Raw genomic sequence first — 19555 nt, forward strand, 5'->3', positions numbered from 1 at the left:
CTATGCTAAGTTTCAAAGTTTGTTTCAACATAAATAAATTAAGCAATATATGCTGTATTTGATGTCAAATAAAAGTGTTTTGTAATGGACAAAATGTATCAAAATGAATTAGTTTTGCAAGCTTAAAATTGATGTCTGTGTGACACAAGCAAGGTCGACCGCAAGATATTGTCACAGCTAGAGAGTGTTTCATCAATCCCATTAAAAGGGTATGGAATTTATGCAATGCAACATAATACAGATGTAATCGATCTTAATTCTACATTTCAAAATCAAATGTAAATTAGTTAAAGATCTATGTTGTAAGTTAAGTCACTTTTCAGAAGCAAACCGTTTACTTGTCTTCCTTTAAAAACACAAATAACTGCGATTCTTATAACACTACCACACTGACGAAAGTGGAAGAAGTTCTAGGTAACAAACCAAAGGAAACCCTAATCACTGTAATGGCGACTTAAAACAAAACCACTTTAGGAAATCAATTTATGAGTTAATTTATGTGATGTTCTTGACTATTCAACATTCAAGATGACTTTGGAAAATGAGTGAATGCAAGGGCTTTTGCAAAATGGTCACAAGTTTTCGGTTGGCCTTAAACATCCTCGACTGGAATTTAACTTGAGAGAAGCAGATCTGGATAAATCATTGTAAAAATACAACAAATTATTTTTTGCATTGAAATTGAATCTCTGTATTTTGGCAGGGTAGAAGAGAGGACAACCCATTGAGATGTTGGATTCTGGAAAGTTTGTCTAGATCTGAAATGCAAGGCCAATTACTGCACTGGCTTTGGGACAGGCCGAAATCTGTTTGCTAATGTGATTTAGCTGGGGGATTCTGGAGAGGCAAACTGTTATTGAAGGAACAGATACTTGTTTGGCTCACAAATATAGTTCCATTCTCAAGTCATATAACATACCGTTGAGCTTGTGCAGAGTGTTCGAACTCTGTCAGCGCTCCTGAGAAAATTTTGTGTCTGAGTAGCGGATCAAATACACATTACGAAATTAAAACTTCATTAACGCACCGTTTCGCTTCACTAATCTTAAATGTTCATGCACAACCAGAAATGTGCGTCTATAGTTGGGTCAGACATTATGTAGAATGACAAGTGTTAACTTCAATGCATTTCTATGTCTGCAGGAAAAACATTTCTAAAAACCATATGCAGAAAGGGTTAAGAAAGAGAGACACCTAATGCGGAGGTCACACTGCACGATTTTAGCCCCGATTTTGACTCGCTGGCAGGTTTTGCGGATAAACCCGAAATCCTTTTTCTCCTTCGTTTCAAATCAGAGCACAGACCAATTGAATCAAAAGCAGGATATACTTTTTAAAGGCGTGGTAAAACATGATTTCACTTTTCTAACTTTAGCTAGTGTGTATTGTTGTTGTTTGAGCATAAACAACATCTGCAAAGTTACAACGATTAAAGTTTAGAGCAAAGAGAGATATTTGCTTTTAAAGAAAGAAATCAATATCTAAGGACTACAGCAAACGGTCGGTAGGGAACTACAGCCTTTTCCTCCAAACTCGCTGACATCAGCAGCCTTAATATTTACATAAACCCCTCTTTCGAGAATATTAAATAAGGGTGACGAGGCCATTTTTTATTGTTGTGGATTAGTAGGCTGGAGTGCCGTCGTTCGAGCAATGCCGATGAAACGCTGTTATTTTCATCTGGATTGTAGGTCCTCTTTGTTCAACTGTCCTAGGGGACGGGAGAGTTAGGGATCAATGGTTAAAATTTAAATCTTGCTCTCTATGCTGCACATTTTACGGAGGAAAGCTCATAATCGTCGCAAATTCAATGCAGGATTCGCACAACAGCTTATCTTGAAAGATGGAGCAGTTCCAACTTTAAAAACAGAAGCTGTTTACGGGCCATAGCCTGTAAGTATGATTTATTTTTCGTCTACGTGTTTTCCTGTGATAGTTCGTATTGTTAATTGTACGTTTTTAGCAAGGAAGTAAACATATGACAATGCTGTTTGGCTCTGCAAACCAGTTTGTTAACCCTTTGACACGTACGATCACATTCTAGGCTGGTCCCTGGAGCGTACGATCAGCAATCAACTGCCAAATTCAAAAATGTAAATCTGCTTTTATCGCGTTGACTGGCGCTGAGCCAGAGACCCACAGCCCGTGATAACTTTACCGATCAACTAACACAATAATTTTCGACCCTGTTCCCTCACGTAATGTCACATAAGGTGAATTTAGGGGGATTAGGACTCTTTTCCCAAGTCATCTCAATGCCAAAAAGTGTCCCAATCACCTTGAATTCACCCTATATCAGAAGAAGTGGATGATCTTGTGTTGTAAATCCAGCAGGTTCCGTCAGTGTTGTAATATAACGGTGCGGACGCCCATAGCCCATGATAACTTTACAGATCAATTAACACAACATTTTAGACCCTGTTCCCTCACGTAATGTCACATTACGGTGAAGTGGATGATCTTGTGTTGTAAATCCAGCAGGCTCCGACTCCCTCTCAGTGTTGAAAACGTGATGGCGGCGCTCCGCCCAAAGCCCGGGATAACTTATCAATCATCAAACACGTGAACTAGGCGGTTAGCGAATCAGAACACAGCTGGCCAATCTGAGCCCATTGCGTATTTTTGAGGGACTTGCTTCATAGAACCCGGAAACCATCAGACCGTTTTTACCATACTTGAGTAAAAGTACAGATTTCTTACAGTGAATATGACTCCATTACAAGTTACTTTAGTATTTTACTCAAGTATGGTTTTAAGGTACTCTTTACACAAGGCATAGAATGCAATTTAAGTTGAGTTATAATCCCCATTGCTCAGCTTGTTCTGGTTTTCCATACACATCTGTATGAAATCAGATGTGTATGGAAATCTGCGATCGTCTTATTAATGAAGGATACAGAATTTAATAATATGCTGAACATTGAATCGATACATTTTCTACCTCCACTGTTTACCCTTACTTGGTGGATATAAAAAGTTTAAACACCCCCAGCAGTTTTTTGCGATGTGAAAAATGATAAATCATATCAGAACTTTTGCTCATTTCTTCAGCTGGAACAGGGGCTTTAGTGGAGATAGAGGGGATCATGAATAGCTCCAAGTACTAGTCGATTTGTGCACAGAACATTCTGGTGTCTGCTAGAAAGCTGAACATGAACTTTCCCCTTTCAGCATGACAATGATCAACAAAAGAACGGCATCAGCAAAGAAAGATTTTGGGATGGCCCTGTTAGAGTCCAGATATGAATCCTAGAACCGATATAACATCTGTGGGGCATCTAAAGAGGACAGTGCACAGGAAATGTCCTCGCAATTTACCAGATCTGGAATGTTTTTGCAAAGAAGAGTGGGAAAATATTCCCATGTCAAGAATTGCCATGCAGACTGCTATCCAAACAGTGCTGTAACTAAATCAATGCACGCTTCAACTAAGGGTGAGTTCACACTTAGCTTAGGCAGTTAGTTATTTCACTTTTTTTGTAAAAAATAAAATAAATAATAATAATTCTTTGAAATGTTGCACTTTAGTTTTCTGGGGCAATGCATAGGTTATAATTCTTACATTAAACATGCTAAAATTCTGATATGACTTATCTTTGTTTAATTTATCTACACCACAAAAGCCATCTGTTTTAACAGGGATATGTGGGGATTTTTTTTACATCCTCTGTTATTGTATTTTATTATATGTAGGCTAGAACAGATAATACTGCATAAGGTTTCTAAGGAACGCATTATCAAGTGTCCATTTCATCTCTACATCTTTTTGAGCTCCTGCCCTGAGCTGTCACTCTTCTGTGATAATAAGGAACAGATCCTCCATCATATAATATAGCTAATATCCTTGGCATGCCAATAAAAGTTTAAAGGTTAAACATGTGTTTGCATTGTTCTCAAACTTGCATAATCTTTTCTAACTTGAGGATACCATCCTGATTATGCAATCTATAAAAATTCAATATCCTGTAATTTTTTTTCCACCAGACTTGGAGGTTATTTCCACACTAATAAAGGGACTTGAGTGCCAGGGGCGTCACTAGGCCCATTTTAGGAGGGCTTTAGACCGGCTAAATCCCCACACCAGCCCCCTGAAAATGTGTACACAAAAATGTACACTAATTCATGATCGTCTCAGTCCCCTTAAAAACGCATATGAAACGGTGGCAGGCTTCGGCTCTTTCATGTTTTAACCTGTGTTTTTCCCTGTGTTCTTCAATCCACAGCAGCACAGAAGCACAGGACAGCGTGTGTCAATTTATTGATAGATTATATATTGGCAGCTGTGTAGTTCTTTGTCATAAATGCAGTTTACATAATATGATGTTGGAGCAATTCAAGACAGTTTTCCCATCCACTGTAAAATCTGGGGTTATTATTTTATTTAGGTCTTCCTTTCATTTAAATGACATGAGACTTTGTGACTTTTTCTACTCTTGCTATACCTACTTCAGTACAATAAAATAGCTAAAATGTATCATAATATAAATTGTTATATTAAATACTCAATCAAAACTTGTGTATTTGTGGAGTTTCTGTGGCTTACGTGCCAATGAGTGGTCCTCTGCAGCCTTCATCTGGTTATAGTGGTCATTTCATGTCATGTTTGTTTTCCACCAGGTGACAGAAATCCTCCACTAAAGCATGGCAGATCTACTTTGAAGTAGAAGTATTTTACTGCACAAATGTAGTTAAAAAGTTTTTAAAGCTAAAACTTTTTTAAAAGCATAGTTTTTAAAGCTATGAATAAGTGGGTGTGTTCCAAAACTATGACAAAATTTGCATTTAGAAGATATAAGCATTCAAAACTTAGTCTCTCACTTCCGTTAAAATTAATCACAGGATTTGACATCATCACAGACTTCACTCTCTCATTAAATCTCCTGTCCAATCAAATGCTCTCTAGGATCTAAAGCCCGCCCCCTACGCTGCTGAAGTTGCGGCTGAAATTCGTCAGTTTTTAACACATTTACTCATTTCTACATGGTGAACAGCACATAGCACACTATATATGTGATAGGAAACGATTCAGTGTAAATATGCTTTCAGTTGAGGCAAATTAAGTCTGGTTTGACGTTAGTTTCATGCTTCAGCACACACACAATCTAGACCAGAGCCGTTGACTAGAGACATGAGAGCGGAGCACGGATCATATGCGCGAGTTGGCCATTTTAAACGATATGCAGGAGATTATGATGATAAACGGTTAGAGGAAACTGGCTTTACCAAACAGAAAGGCTCTAGTCAAACTGTGATATTATTAACCAAACGCTATTGGCCGTTTCACAAAAGGGGAGGAGCTGCTAACAGCTGGAGCTGTTTCAGGGGAAATCACGTCAACACATTGAATAATGTGGCGCCTAATTTAAAAATCCTTTTAGATCCAATGCACTAACTATAGAAGTATATCTATAGAAGTATTTGTTCTTTATTTCTAATTGCCGGCATCACAACCCAACTTTCCAATTTATACAGAGATTTCAGGTTTACATTCAGTTTGGCAGTATAACAGACACCCAAGAACAGATAAAAAAAAGCTAAAAACTTTGAGATTTCTTTTACATGACAATTTGGCACAGATTCAACACTTTCGAGAGTGATGATTTGTAAACAGCATGCCAGTTGTTTGTGGATATGGTTGCAGATTGCACACCCTTCACAAACATGTATCTGTTTCCTTTTTGGATTACTGTGTCATCATATTCACATTTTGACAGCTGGACCCTCAAAGAAGTCTGTGAGTTCAGCCAGAAATGCTCCAAATCTCCATAAACACTCGTGAGTGCACAGTGTTCAAACAAAACCACAGAAATCGGAGAGTTGGAGAAACATGACAGCAGACGCACAAACCCAGAGGTCACCCCGGTCATGGTGGGATTGAATTTTACACTTAGAGAATGAGCTTCTTGAGGAAAGGCAGCCAAACGTATTCATTATCGCAATGGAACACTGTGTGGAAACAAATTCCAGTGATGCTGGTTGTGTGCCGATTAACAAAACAAAAGAAAATCTTTCTAGACTTTGTATTTGGGTTTCTTCTCTAAACTGTGTTTGACCCGTACTGGGAATCTGCTGGCAAAGATAATGTTTATTATCGTAACCTCCTCTATTGCTCCTTTTCATTGATAGTGCAAATATTGACACACAGGAGGGGCAGTTCACTACTGTGCTGACCTTAAGCCAAGTATGCCCCATCTCTCTATGGCTTTTATTTGTACTAGAGAGGGAAATTAGGCTGTTCTAATAACCCTCTTGAGCTGGTCAGTGTAAATGTTCAAGGAACGTGGCATGATTAAGACTGTGAGTGGTAAGAAATCGAGGGGTGAAGAATGTGAAAACTCATTAAACTGTATAATCTGGTTGTCACAATCAGTTTGGCTGCAGCTGACATCTCGGTACAAATCGGAAAAACACAACACGGGATCGAGCTCCAGGCCAAGTGGTTGTGCTGCGTTCCAGCATTGTTTCGCTCTGATGTTGAACACTTACCGCTGAGAGGAAAGAAGCGAGTTGCTTAAAGTTATACATCCTCGTTTGCTGGTGTTGTGTCTGGCTTGTGTAGTACACAACACTCTGTTCTTCAAATATTTAATTGCCATTTTAGGCATATCATGTCCCTCTTTTGAACAAGAAATCACATTCCGTGTAAAAGGTTAAAAGGTAAAACTCCTGGAAGAAATAAACAAACAGCACAGGAAAATTGAATTTAAAAAGAATACTTTTGCAGCCAACCATCACAGAAGACAAGCCACACTTAGCAAGGCAAAGTCAGTTCATGTTCAGCCTAGCAATTATATTACCTGATAAACATTTACCAAGATAAGATGGACTTAGATTAACCCTTATATTAGAACCTGAGCTGTATGATACAATCTGTCGTGGTTAAAACTAAAATATTTGAACTAAAAAACAACCAGAACGTCATGCACAAAGAAGTCAGAAGAAAACTAAAACTAATCCCAGACCCCAGTCTCCAAAGAACCACGACTCCATTTCATTACAGTTTTTCAGTCTGCTATGTAAACACTGATCTAGTCACTTGTTTGGCAATAAACAATTTCAGTTGTCATGGCTTGGTTAATATTTATATATTGACATGAGCATCCTCTGAGGGGGGATTTTTTTCCCTTCCCCTGTAGTTCGATAATTAATACAATGTGGAATCTGGTGTTCTTCTTTTAGGAGCAAGAGGACCCCAACAAGCTTGCTACCAGTTGGCCTGATTACTACATAGACCGCATCAACTCCATGGCAGCTGTAAGTATTTACCCTGTTACCTTTGCATTTCTTACATGCACAAAAACATTTGCAGCCTTTGTGATAAAACCTGATTTTGACACCAGTTAAGGTGAGAGGGACTTATCCTGAATCAAGTTCTAATGGTTTAAGGTTCATGTGGAATAACATGACGATTAGCTTCTAAAATGTGAGCATTTTGTCTGCACACAGTGTGTGTTTTGGTTGGACACACTGCAGTCAAAGCTTCATCTGATTTCATTGAGTTTGACGAGTTTAATGATTTAAGTGATTCTGATCTGCTGCTGGGAATTTGTCTGGCATTTGTCTCGTGTTGGGCATATATAGTACCCGAGTTTTGCGGTCTTAATTACATGAATAATTCACAAAATAATGCAATTAGTCAAAATTTTCTACTGATTGTTCCTCATTCAACATGGAACACAATGATTGGGTTCTTTTAACTAAAATGGCCAAAAAGACTCACAAGCCCACAAGTTATCCATTTGAATTAGTGTAAAGAATTTGGAAACCCAAATTATGTCTGAGAAATCTGCCAAGAATGTTCCACCACTGCAAAAACACTGTGTTGACTGTTTGCGACCATCACCTAAGACTGCTATTTTTTCAGTGGATTCTAGCAAAATAGACTGCCAAAATGCAATCATCTTAGTGTTCTTTATAGCAGTGTAATATATGTTATTAAGCAGCCTTGCAGATGTAAGCTGCCACGCATTATTTCCAGGTCTACTGATTTTGCAGATGTTTGTTGTTTATCGTCTTGGTTTCAGAAAATAATCTCTTCTCTAACAGTGAACTCCCAGCTGGGTTTGGAGTTAAAATGTGGAATACAAATTGTCTTAATTATTGTCATCTTAAATGCTTTAGCAATAAAAAAAATGCTTTAAAAGAAAAAACAATGTAAAAAGCTCTTTTAGCCAAATAACAACTATTAAGATTAATGGTTCAGATAGGCCTATATACACCGATCAGGCATAATATTGTGTTGGTCCCCCTTTTGCTCCCGAAACAGCCCTGACCCGTCGAGGCATGGACTCCACTAGACCCCTGAAGGTGTGCTGTGGTATCTGGCACCAAGATGTTAGCAGCAGATCCTTTCAGACCTGTAAGTTGCGAGGGGGGGCCTCCATGGATCGGACTTGTTTGTTCAGCACATCCCACAGATGCTCGATTGGATTGAGATCTGGGGAATTTGGAGGCCAAGTCAACGCTTCAAACTCGTTGTTGTGCTCCTCAAACCATTCCTGAAGCATTTGTGCTTTGTGTCAGGAGCATTATCCTGCTGGAAGAGCCACAGCCACCAGAATACCGTTTCCATGAAAGGCTGAACATGGTCTCAGCAATGCTTAGGTAGGTGGAGCGTGTCAAAGTAACATCCACATGGATGGAGGACCCAAGGTTTCCCAGCAGAACATTGGCCAAAGCATCACACTGTCTCCGCCGGCTCGCCTTCTTCCCATAGTGCATCCTGGGGCCATGTGTTCCCCAGGTAAGCCACACACACACACCTAGCCATCCTCATGATGTAAAAGAAAACGTGATTCATCAGACCAGGTCACCTTATTCCGTTGTGCTGTGGTCCAGTTCTGATGCTCACATGTCCACTGTTGGCTCGTTCGGCGGGGTCAGGGGTCAGCATGGGCACCCTGACTGGTCAGCGGTTATGCCGCCCCATACACTACAAACCGTGATGTACTGTGTATTCTGACACCTTTCTATTATAACCAGCATTGACTACTTGAGCAATTTGAGCTCCAGCACGTGCATCAATAAGCCTTGGCCGCCCATGACCCTGTGGCCGGTTCTCCACTGTTCCTCCCTTGGAGCACTTTTGATAGATACTGACCACTGCAGACCAGGAACAGCCCACAAGAGCTGCAGTTCTGGAGATGCTCTGACCCAGTCATCTAGCCATCACAATTTGGCCCATGTTAAACTTACTCAAATCCTTACATTTGCCCATTTTCCTGCTTCTAACACATCATCATTGAGGACAAAATGTTCACTTGCTGCCTAATATATCGCACCCACTAACAGGAGCCGCGATGAAGAAATAATCACTGTTATTCCCTTCACCTGGTCATAATGTTATGCCTGATCAGTGTTTGTGTAAAACACAACAAAAGCACTTTGAGTAATTTGTTAGCATTGTTTATTTGCACACATTGTCTTTGTTTTTGCATGGGTCAGTTTGCACGGGACAGTTGGCAAACAGCCTGTTGATAATTAGCCTCATTTGCAGAGAAAGGAGCCATGTGGCATGTTTGACCATAAAAGAATGTCTGGTGAATTATTGTTGTAAGTTAGGTTGGGACATAGTTATGTATATCATAGTCATATGATGCAGCATATACTGTAAAAACATTAATAATTATAACTGTAATTAACTATAATTAACTGTAATTAAACAATTATCTTATGTATTACGATGATGGAAAAAGACTGACTAATGATTGGAAATGAAATGCCTGTCATGGACATCAGTAAAAATAATTAGAGAATGTTTTTATTGGTATACATTATATGTTAAGTCACAATTTATATATTTAGCAAATAAGGGAAATGGAGTCAGAGAATGCTCTCTCTGTTTCTCTGTACTTGAATCTTGATAGATCCTGTCTAACTTTGCACCATTGTGTGTGGATGAGTGCAGTTGAATTGTGGGATGAATCTGATAGCTGTTAGTTATTAGATGAGCTCATTTTGGTAGTGCTGAGTCCACACATTGAAATTACACTCGCTCCCCGCAGCCATTCATAAAACACTGTTAAGACTCATGCGCTCTCATGCAATAGGGCAACTGAGCTTTCCCTCTGCGTTCAATATGAAAAAGTTACTGTCATAGATCAGAACGGATATCACTTAAACAGTAAATCAAATGGTGTTAAACATACTTAAAAAGACTTACCAAGACCAGGCAAACGATGATTCACAGATTTCTCGAATTAAAGTTTACGAGATCTTGAGAACTTGAACTATGAGAGCTTAAACTAAGCTTAATTAATTGATTGTTATCTTAATAACCCAATTTTCCAGAGCTGTACATCTGGGTATTCGAACAGTGTTCATGTATGTGTTCTAACCATGTGATTACCATGCTAAAATAGAGTTGCTGTTAGACTGGACTGGGTTTGAAGCTTTTTTTGAAGCATGCCTGAACTGCTATAATTTTTTTAGTAACATTAACAGTTTGGCAAAATCACCTATATTTCAGATGCAGACACTTTTTGCCTTTGATGAAGAGGAAATGGAAATGAGAAACAAGGTGGTAGAGGATCTAAAGACAGCCCTCCGCACTCAGCCAATGAGGTAAGAGAACGATGATACTTCTCATTATGTTAATTCATAATTCTGCTTTCCGGTTGAAGGAGTCAGGAGTAAATACCTTGAATAAAGAGTGCTGCTCTCAGCAGGCAGTTTTTCATGGCAACTAACTTAGGCTTGGATTATGTGGGATCCACGGATCAAGAAGCCTCAGGGTACCTACCATCTGTGAGGATTAGAGTGGGCGTGAACTTCACTGCATCCCTCCTCGTCTGTGACTGTCTGACATGGGCCGATCACTATGTTTGAACACACTCAATTGCTGTGTAACATTCATTCAGCTTAAACACTAGGGATATTTTAGCATATTGCATAAAAAACAACTGGATGGAAAACGCAATATGTGCATAAATTCAAAAAAAAAAAAAATGCACATAAAAACGTATACGCTCATTTGAATATGCACATAAACTACAATGGAAAACACTTTTACCAAATAAATTCCTTAAAGTGCATCAAAAATGGGATGGTATAACCGGACTAACCAGTGGACCGATCACAGTCTTTTTATTTGTTCTGAAATGCCTGTGCAAAGACTGTCATCAAAGTGCTTTGGTATAATTTCCTTCCTAGAACTGTCTGACGTGACTGCGTTCCCAAACAGAAGCATCCGCGTCCGAATGCAAGATAACATGACCGAGTTTATTACGTTTCGTCTACGCACTCTGAGGTGCAAATAATTTATTATTAAATATGAAAATTATACAGTGGCTTCTCCTACTTTTTTTATCAGGAAGTGACTTTTCTTATTTTGTTTCCTTCGATTCACTGGATGTAAATTATTTGCAGATGTTTTATGTAATATTCCAATTTTGCGCACAAATTAAATTCGCAACTTTTGGATGGAAACAACTACTGACTGCTCCAATCTTCTGTACTGGGCCCTTTTGTACATAAAAAACCCTGTCAGAATCCTTAAATAAAAGCACATTATTTTTAACCCTTGAAGATTATTTATGTTGTTCACATATTGCATTGCTGTCCTTAGAAGTTTCATATTAGACCAGCAGTCTGGAGTCTCTTTCATCACTGCAGGCAAACAGAAACAGATCTGCTTCTCTGAGTCACAAAGCAAGACGTCTGAGCTGCCAGTCATATTGGACTCTGTTGTCTAGACATGAAGGGTGGCTTGAACGGGACTTTAAACAAAGTTCATTTCAGGGAAGAAGGAAGTAGAACCGGGAAACGTTCTATGGTAAAATAAAGCAAACAAAGCGGAAAAAGCGGAAGTGGCTTTTCTGCCGACTGCCGCCTATAACATAATAAACCAAACTTAAAGGGTTAGTTCACCCGGTAATAGAAATTCTGTCATTTATTCCTCACCCTCATGTCGTTCCAAACCCGTAAGACTTTTGTTCCTCTTCAGAACACAAATGAAGATATTTTTGATGAAATCCGAGAACTTTCTGTCCCTCCATTGGCAGCCTACGAAACTACCACTTTGGCGGTTCGTTAAGCGATCGTAAAATTAATAGAGACTTCATCACTTTATATCATGAACTGATTGACTTTAGGCTTATTCATATTCATCAAACATTCATCAACTCACACATCAGTTGCCACACAGAAGATGAACAAAAGTCTTATGGCAAGAGTAATTGATGAGAGAATTTTCATTTTGGGGCAAACTAACCCATTAAAATGTCCGAGGTCTGGTCCTCCTCGTTCCTCCTCTTTATATCTGTGTAGAGCTGTGTTGTGCAGGTGTCTCTCATTAACATTTGCTCCATGGCTCTTTGCTTGCTCTGCTTCACACTACAGGGACGTGCTGTTGAGTTTTCTCAAGAGTCACCGCTCTCACATTGCCATTTATGAGGGATCATCTGGACCATGTCTATATTTTGTGGGCAGTTCTGTCCATTTTGTTTAATGCTGGATGGTTTATTTTTTGGTCTTGGTTTAAAAAACTGATTTAAAAGTGATTTAAAACTTATTTGACTATAAATAGTTCATGAATTTATGATCCTGTATCATGAGTTCATTGAGAGCAGCGAGCCATGCCTTGGATGTAATCCGCTAATGGATGCTTTGAGGTTTTAAGGTCTTTATTGCACCTCCTTAATGCCAGTGCAGGGATTACATTAAATGAGAAGAAGGAAATTAAAATATTAAATATCCAATTTAGTGTAGTGAAATGTGTTGAATACCTACAATGCTCTAAAGAAAAAAGTAAATTCACAAAACTTCCAACTCAGCACATTCTTCCAAACATTAGCTGTGGTGTTCTGATGGACCAGAAAAGGGTTTACAAGCCAGCCTGAGTGCTTTTTAAATCTAGCACAACTTCCTTTCATACGTTCTGTGTGATTTTTATTCCAGTAATGCTATTTTTGCAGTTGAAGATTTATTATCAGACGAGTTATTGCTTTGAGACTCATTTTAGACTATTAAAAATCCAACCACTGCCACAATTAGATGATGTAACATCCACAGCAGTCATACAGTAACTAGCCGGTAAAGAAAGCGGTGCACACACTGCCCACTACTTTTCTATGAAGAGTAATTACAGCCTTTTGAAAAACAGATCTTTTACAACAATCTGATGTTAAGAAACCCACAGCAGTAAAGAGAGTTGAACGCTCACAGGTTGAAAAAGGTTACAATTGTTAACACTGTACAGCTGGTTATTTTTGTCAAAAAACGTTCTAGTACAATGTTACTACACACTCTCCTCACAGATCTTATGAAATGTTTTCAATCTTATCAAAGTGTGTGCACGTCTCTTTTGAGTATAATTTGGTTTCCACACTGAGAGATTTTTGGATCATTAACGCATGATGTATTTATAAGTAGATTTTGATTTGAAAAGGTTAAATGGTCCTGAAAAAAAATGGTCAAACTTGTATTGTTCATGGTCAAAAATGGATGCATTGTAAATTAATTGGAGTGATATAGTGGAAACTTTTGGGACTGCACCCAAACAAATTCCTATTGAAAGGTCATTTTCTGAGATGTCAAGCTCGAATTTGGAACACAACTTAAGATTTATGACTTCGATTTTCTTATTTACACTGATTTATTATTTTTTAGCCCTTATTTAATACCTAATTTGGGCAGGTCTGTAGGTGAACAGAGTATTTAATGGCAGTGTTTCTCAAATGTACACTAAAGGTATTAGTTTTCTTAAAGCTGCATTCTGAATGATCATATTATACATGCCTTAAGATATCCAAAACCTAAACTTAACTACCTTACTATCTATTAAAACAGTGTTAACAGTAGTTAACAGTGAGAGTGTGACCATAAATTCAAACCCTTTTTACATAGAAATGCATCAACACAAGGAGGAAAAAAACATGTCAGTGTCTGTGCTTATACATGTTTATACTATTCCGATGTCTCCGTTTATAATTGATTAATGATCCAGCAGTGTTCCTCTATACAATTGCAATCTTTGACGGTTAGCCTACTGAGACAAAAGAACCATTCATTATTCAGTGCAAACAATCTGCCACCCCTTGTTAGCACTGGAAGCAGGAAAATAAATGCGCCATCGTGATGCTTTGGCTCTGACAGCACAGTAATGTAAAGTATGATTACAGCAATGAGAGTGTCACTTACAATTAAGACTTTATCTGTAGCCAGGACTAACTTGGATAAAAAATCAGCAAATTCTTTGATAGTCTATATAAGTATATATAAGCAAATTCTTATATAAAGCACCATCAATTTAAAAGAATTATACTTGAAACTAGACCTCTGAGAAATGCTTTTCAGATGCAGCTCGTGTTTATAACGGTAATCTTGGGGCATAGACTCATTTAAAGTAATTTGACAATCTGGTTTAGCCAGGTTTCTGTCAAACACAGCACATCTAGTTTTTATGATCTGTGATCATATCATTTACAAAAAGTGCTTTTGTAGAAAGAGATCCAGCAAGCCAGGTTTTATAATTTGTTTATCTGTATTATGTTATTAATTTGTTGGGCATCACTTGAAATATTACCCTTAAATGGGATCGGGAGTTTTTTGTATTTACTATTTTGGGGAACAGACACAGTCTCTATGTGATGATATCCAGGTGAAATTGTCTCTGTGTACTGAGATTTATGTTACTTCTGTGACTTGAGGTGGCTAGCAGAGAGTCGTTTTAGTCAGTATGTCTGCTTCCTGACCTGGGCTCCAGTTAGAAAAGTAACAACTTTAATACTATGTGGCATATTCTTAGACAGAAAGAGGAAGGCACCACTCCAGGAAGGTTGGAGACCATCTCTTTTCAACAGGTCAGGTCTGCCCAAAAAACGTCTATAAACCCTGCGCACACCACTTAGACAGCAAGACATTTAATGAGGCGAGTCTACTACCAACTCATCACTCCGGTAAAAAGGGAGGGGGCCAGAGCATATTATAGTGTCTGACATCGTACTTGAGAGTTCACACACCTCTTTAATGTTATTTTTAGTTATCTCTGACTGACGAAGTCGGACATCCTTAGTGTCATGTGCATAAAAATCTTAGAGTATTTATAATTAAGATTAGCCATCACTTTTAACCCTTTGGTGCTGTTTGGCCATTTTTGATTCCCAACAATTACTACATCTTACTATTTAAAATATTAATAGATAAAATAAAGTATAAAGTTTGCTTTTACATAGTGGTACTTTATAATGCTTCCCTGATGGCAGTAGTTGATACATTGGGAATAAAACATCAACATCAACAAGCTTGAGTCGCTCACTGTTGCCTGTGCATTCTTAAGAACTGGTGACTCAAAAATTAATTGAAGTTAAGTATATTATCTTACACCCATGTCTGTCATTGCAGTTTTAACAAAATGTGCAAGCTTGGATTTTTGAAATATTTTGGTACTGCACCACAACATCTCTGTGATTTGGCCAGGATTAGGCGGATTGTATATCATTTTTGCAAGCTTTTTTTCTTTCTGTGAGCATTTCTATCTTTATCTTTCACGAAGAATAAAGTCTGCATTCATAATGTGCACCGTTATGAATTCCCGTGCAGCCGCACCCGCACGGATTATACTTTCACTTTAGAATGAGTATCAATTTGGGATTAATCTGATTGAATGGTGTGTTTAATATTAACATCAATGCTGTTCTTAATGAAAAACAGAACAGTACAGTACAATGACAAGCTTGTTTAAATAGGCGCTTTTACATTTAGTTTTGAAACTGAATCTTCTGCCGTATATTGTTAACTTCTCACTCGTGATAAATGAAATCTGACTCCTGCCGCTGGTCTGAGCTCAGTTCATGGCGTCCGTTATCTAACTGAACGAAATTGTTTATTTATTAGGCTACTGTAAAATAATCCGATGCCTATTTATAATTTCATACGGCTATATAACGAAGTCTTGACATCATATCCGGGAAAAGTCAGTAAATTCGAGTAAAATCACAGGCTTTGCTTATCCCGTGTGAATGCGCCACGCAAAACTCAGATGTGGGGGAGTAATTTCTAAATCACAGAGGTCCCTAGATAATACTAATTCCATGCGAATAGTGCTTAAGTATGTTAATAGACATTTAATTTTCAGGTCTGTGCTCAAAAAATTATTAAATAGATTATAGCTACTGCATAAATATAATTTAGTAGCATTAAAATCCCCTATAAATACAAAACATTAAATAAAAAACGTTAATAAACTAAAATATAGTACATTAATTTCATTAAAATATTTTTTAAAAACTATTATGTTACTTTTGACCACCACACAGATAGTACCAGAGGGTTAAATTTGCTTCGATCTCAGGCGCTCTGGCTCCAGGCAAATATTTGACTATGGTGGCTGGTGCCCAATAACTAGGACACTTTCAACAGTTTTCTCAGTGGGTGCGTTGAGCGGGGAGAACCTGCTTATTGTGTGTGTGTGTGTGTGTGTGTGTGTGTGTGTGTGTGTGTGTGTGTGTGTGTGTGTGTGTGTGTGTGTGTGTGTGTGTGTGTGTGTGATCACTGTGGTATATGGAGGAATCTGTGGTTAGCCAATTTGAATAGAGGGATAGGAGAGTATTTCTATCTTAGTAACTAAGTCTGGTGTGTACTACTTTGTGGAATGACATACTTGCATGTTGAGCTAAATATGTAGTAAGACCATTATGTATATAGTTAATAATGTTGAAAAAGTGCCATCATACATCATCACACATCTTTGCATGTAAGCATTACCATCTAATTGAATGCATTCATAAATGGTTCATGCATTAAAACACTGGCAGCTTCTAATTTCATCTTCTTGCGTTGTCTGCAAATTTAAACCAAAAAGTGTGCATATATACAAACGCTATAAATACCCCAGAAATAGTATATCATCCAGGCACCCTTTTCAAATTAACAGTAATTCGATTTAGAGCAGACTAATCCTCATATTTCATATAGTATAGATAGTATCCAAATTGGGATGTAGCCAAAAGCTGCATTTAAAATATTACATTTGGTTGTTCATTTTCTGGTGGTAGAACACTTTCCTCATCTAGAGTGGCTAAGTGGGTAGCGGTCCTCCTTTTTTGGATACTGTCTTCAGGTTTCATGTGCTCCACCTTCTTTTTTTTTAGTCCACATTCTGGAAGGGCGTGCAGATGCCAAGCCTTTCTTAATTTGGTATTTTTAATATAAACTGTGCAGCCACGACACATGGCGTCTGTCTTCACACTGCTGCCCACACAAAATGTCACTCCAAAGCGAGAGAGGTTTCACAACATCCTCCCGAGCAACCGCTCGCCAGCACAACGATGGGCTCCGATCGGCAAGAGTACATGTGTCAAGCCAGTGAGAGAGATGGAGGCAACATGTTTATTGACCTTCTGAATTACTGAGGTAGTTCTTTATGTGGCTTTAAGGGAATGATTAAAATCTTCTCATTTGTTTCGACATGGAAAATATGATGCACTCTTACTCAAAGTAGACAAACACGCTGCGGTTCAGTTTAGGTCACTGGAAAGTATGTCCATCTTTTGTTTAAGGAATGTTTTCCCCAATGTTTGGACAAAGCTGCCCTATTATTATAAGGATGAATTGTCAATAGGGTCTCAATAACAGCCATCTACTTCCCCCTATTAAGCTTCAAAATACTGATATGACCTCAACCTTTTTGTTTTCACATTTGTCTGTCAAATGCCTTCATGGAAATTGTACCCCGAATGCTTTAAGCATTTGGACGGGTTTGTGTTTTTCTCCCTGTGCTGTGCAAAGTGTAGTAGCTCGATCCAGTGAGCGTCAGTGACTAAAGGAAAATAGAGTAAAGTGCAGGAGAGGTAGCTTCAGGCATTGCTTGTGTTGGCCGTGGCTTAATGGGACAATGTGCTACCCCACCTGTGCCCCCCACATGCTCGGCTTCCAGCGTGATTTACACACTCCCAGCTGCTCTTTCCTGCCTGGTCAGGGGTAACTGATACGCAATACTGCACACGTGCATGATTTTGTTCACGTTTAGTCTAGTGTGACTGTGAACAGATCAGACAGCTCTTTATCAAAGCTCAGCTGGCTTCATTTTACTGCTCATGTTATGACTTTCCCAAATGATCACTAAAGTCTTTACAATTGCTTTTTAAGACCAGTTAAATCACCCTGAATAGCTTTAACCTTTTAAACAACCAGATCTAGTGTTTCATGTGACATCTTTCCAGTCTAAGAGTTGAAAAAATAGGGGGAACACATGTGCTATAACCTTCAATAGTCAAGGGGTACCGGTGATACACCTGGACCATGTGTCGAAACGGCTTGTGTATGTATAAGAAGATTTTTGTAGTGATTTGTAGTGTCCCAGTGTAGTTGTTCCAGCTGAAACTTTCTACGGCCTAAAAGATGTTTGTTTGTTCTTGAAGACCAGGCAGCCAGGGCTTGACATTAACTCAGTCACTCCCACTAAAGCCACTTTGGTGGGTTGAATTTTATATCTAATCTATAGATTTTTTTAGTCGTTGTCGTTTAAAAAGGCATCTGAAATAAGAAACTAAGTGCAATTTAGTGTTGTCAAAATTAAATATATATATTTTTAATTTATTTATACATATCGATACTAAAATATCTGAAACACTTCCAATGCAAATTTTCCACAGAATAGACACAATACCAGCTGCGCTTTCTATCTCTCTCATCTCTGACATTGAGTTACACACACACACACTCCTCCCTTCACTCACTCGCTTCATTTGCTCTGGATGAATATTGTTGGTGTTACAGGGCTTAAATATCAGCATGGGATTGCATGTACTGTGCATAATTTTACAAATTCCTGCCGATTCACGCAGTGCGCACACATAAAGCTGCCTCTTAGTTCTAAAGTTAATTATTTTTCACTGCTTATTGCGCTTAAACAGTCAAATACACACTAAATTAAGTTACAAACAAATCTTGGTGAGTAGTCACTTAAACACAGTCAGTTCTAAGTGAACGTCAACAGTTCAGAAAACGCATGTGTAACCGTATAATGGATCTGTGCATCAGGTCTTAAAGTGACAGCAGCCTAATAAACCTGCTGACAAATTACGAGATCATATTACAAATATCTTTATGAAACTGTTGGCAGTTTTCCCCAATGGCATCGAATTCCCCGATGGCATCGATATCAACATTGTGGCCAGTGAAAATGCTGAGTGGCTTGTAATTTTGGAAAACCATTAGCCACAGAGTCTGGTGAGCAAAAAAGTTAATGTCAAGCCCTGCAGACAGCTATTGTGTGGTACTAGTGTTGCTGACAACCTTGAAAGCAGTAAGTCCTGCTTCACTGCCATCTGCACCTCCACAGCAGAAGGAAAAGCCAATGATGACGCAGGGTCATGAAGACTGTGTTTAGGGGTTTATAATGGGATTATCAGATGTGGAACTGGAACTCTCGCTCTTAAAGGAATCCGAAAACACCACCTCAGTAAATAAATACGATTTTTTTTTGTTAGGCAAAGATACTGTTCCACAAAAGTTGACAGATAATTCAAGTAAAAGCCTCAGAACAGATCAGACTTCTTAAGACTTAGCGCCCAGACATGTTTTTTTTTTTTTATGTAAGCAGCGTGCCTGCCAC

At 38.5% G+C, this 19555-nt stretch overlaps 1 protein-coding gene across 5 annotated transcripts in view; it reads left to right on the top strand.

The window, feature by feature from the left end:
• The window catches only part of daam2 (dishevelled associated activator of morphogenesis 2), a 120094-nt gene that overhangs the window by 61638 nt on the left and 38901 nt on the right, over positions 1 to 19555 (top strand). For all 5 annotated transcript variants that reach the window (XM_067454954.1, XM_067454953.1, XM_067454956.1 and 2 more), the window contains exons 4-5: positions 7180 to 7254; positions 10469 to 10563. In XM_067454954.1, coding sequence (XP_067311055.1) covers positions 7180 to 7254; positions 10469 to 10563 — 170 coding nt within the window. The remainder of the gene's footprint in view (positions 1 to 7179; positions 7255 to 10468; positions 10564 to 19555) is intronic.

This window comes from Pseudorasbora parva, chromosome 10, assembly GCF_024679245.1.
Source record: "Pseudorasbora parva isolate DD20220531a chromosome 10, ASM2467924v1, whole genome shotgun sequence".
Taxonomy (NCBI): domain Eukaryota; kingdom Metazoa; phylum Chordata; class Actinopteri; order Cypriniformes; family Gobionidae; genus Pseudorasbora; species Pseudorasbora parva.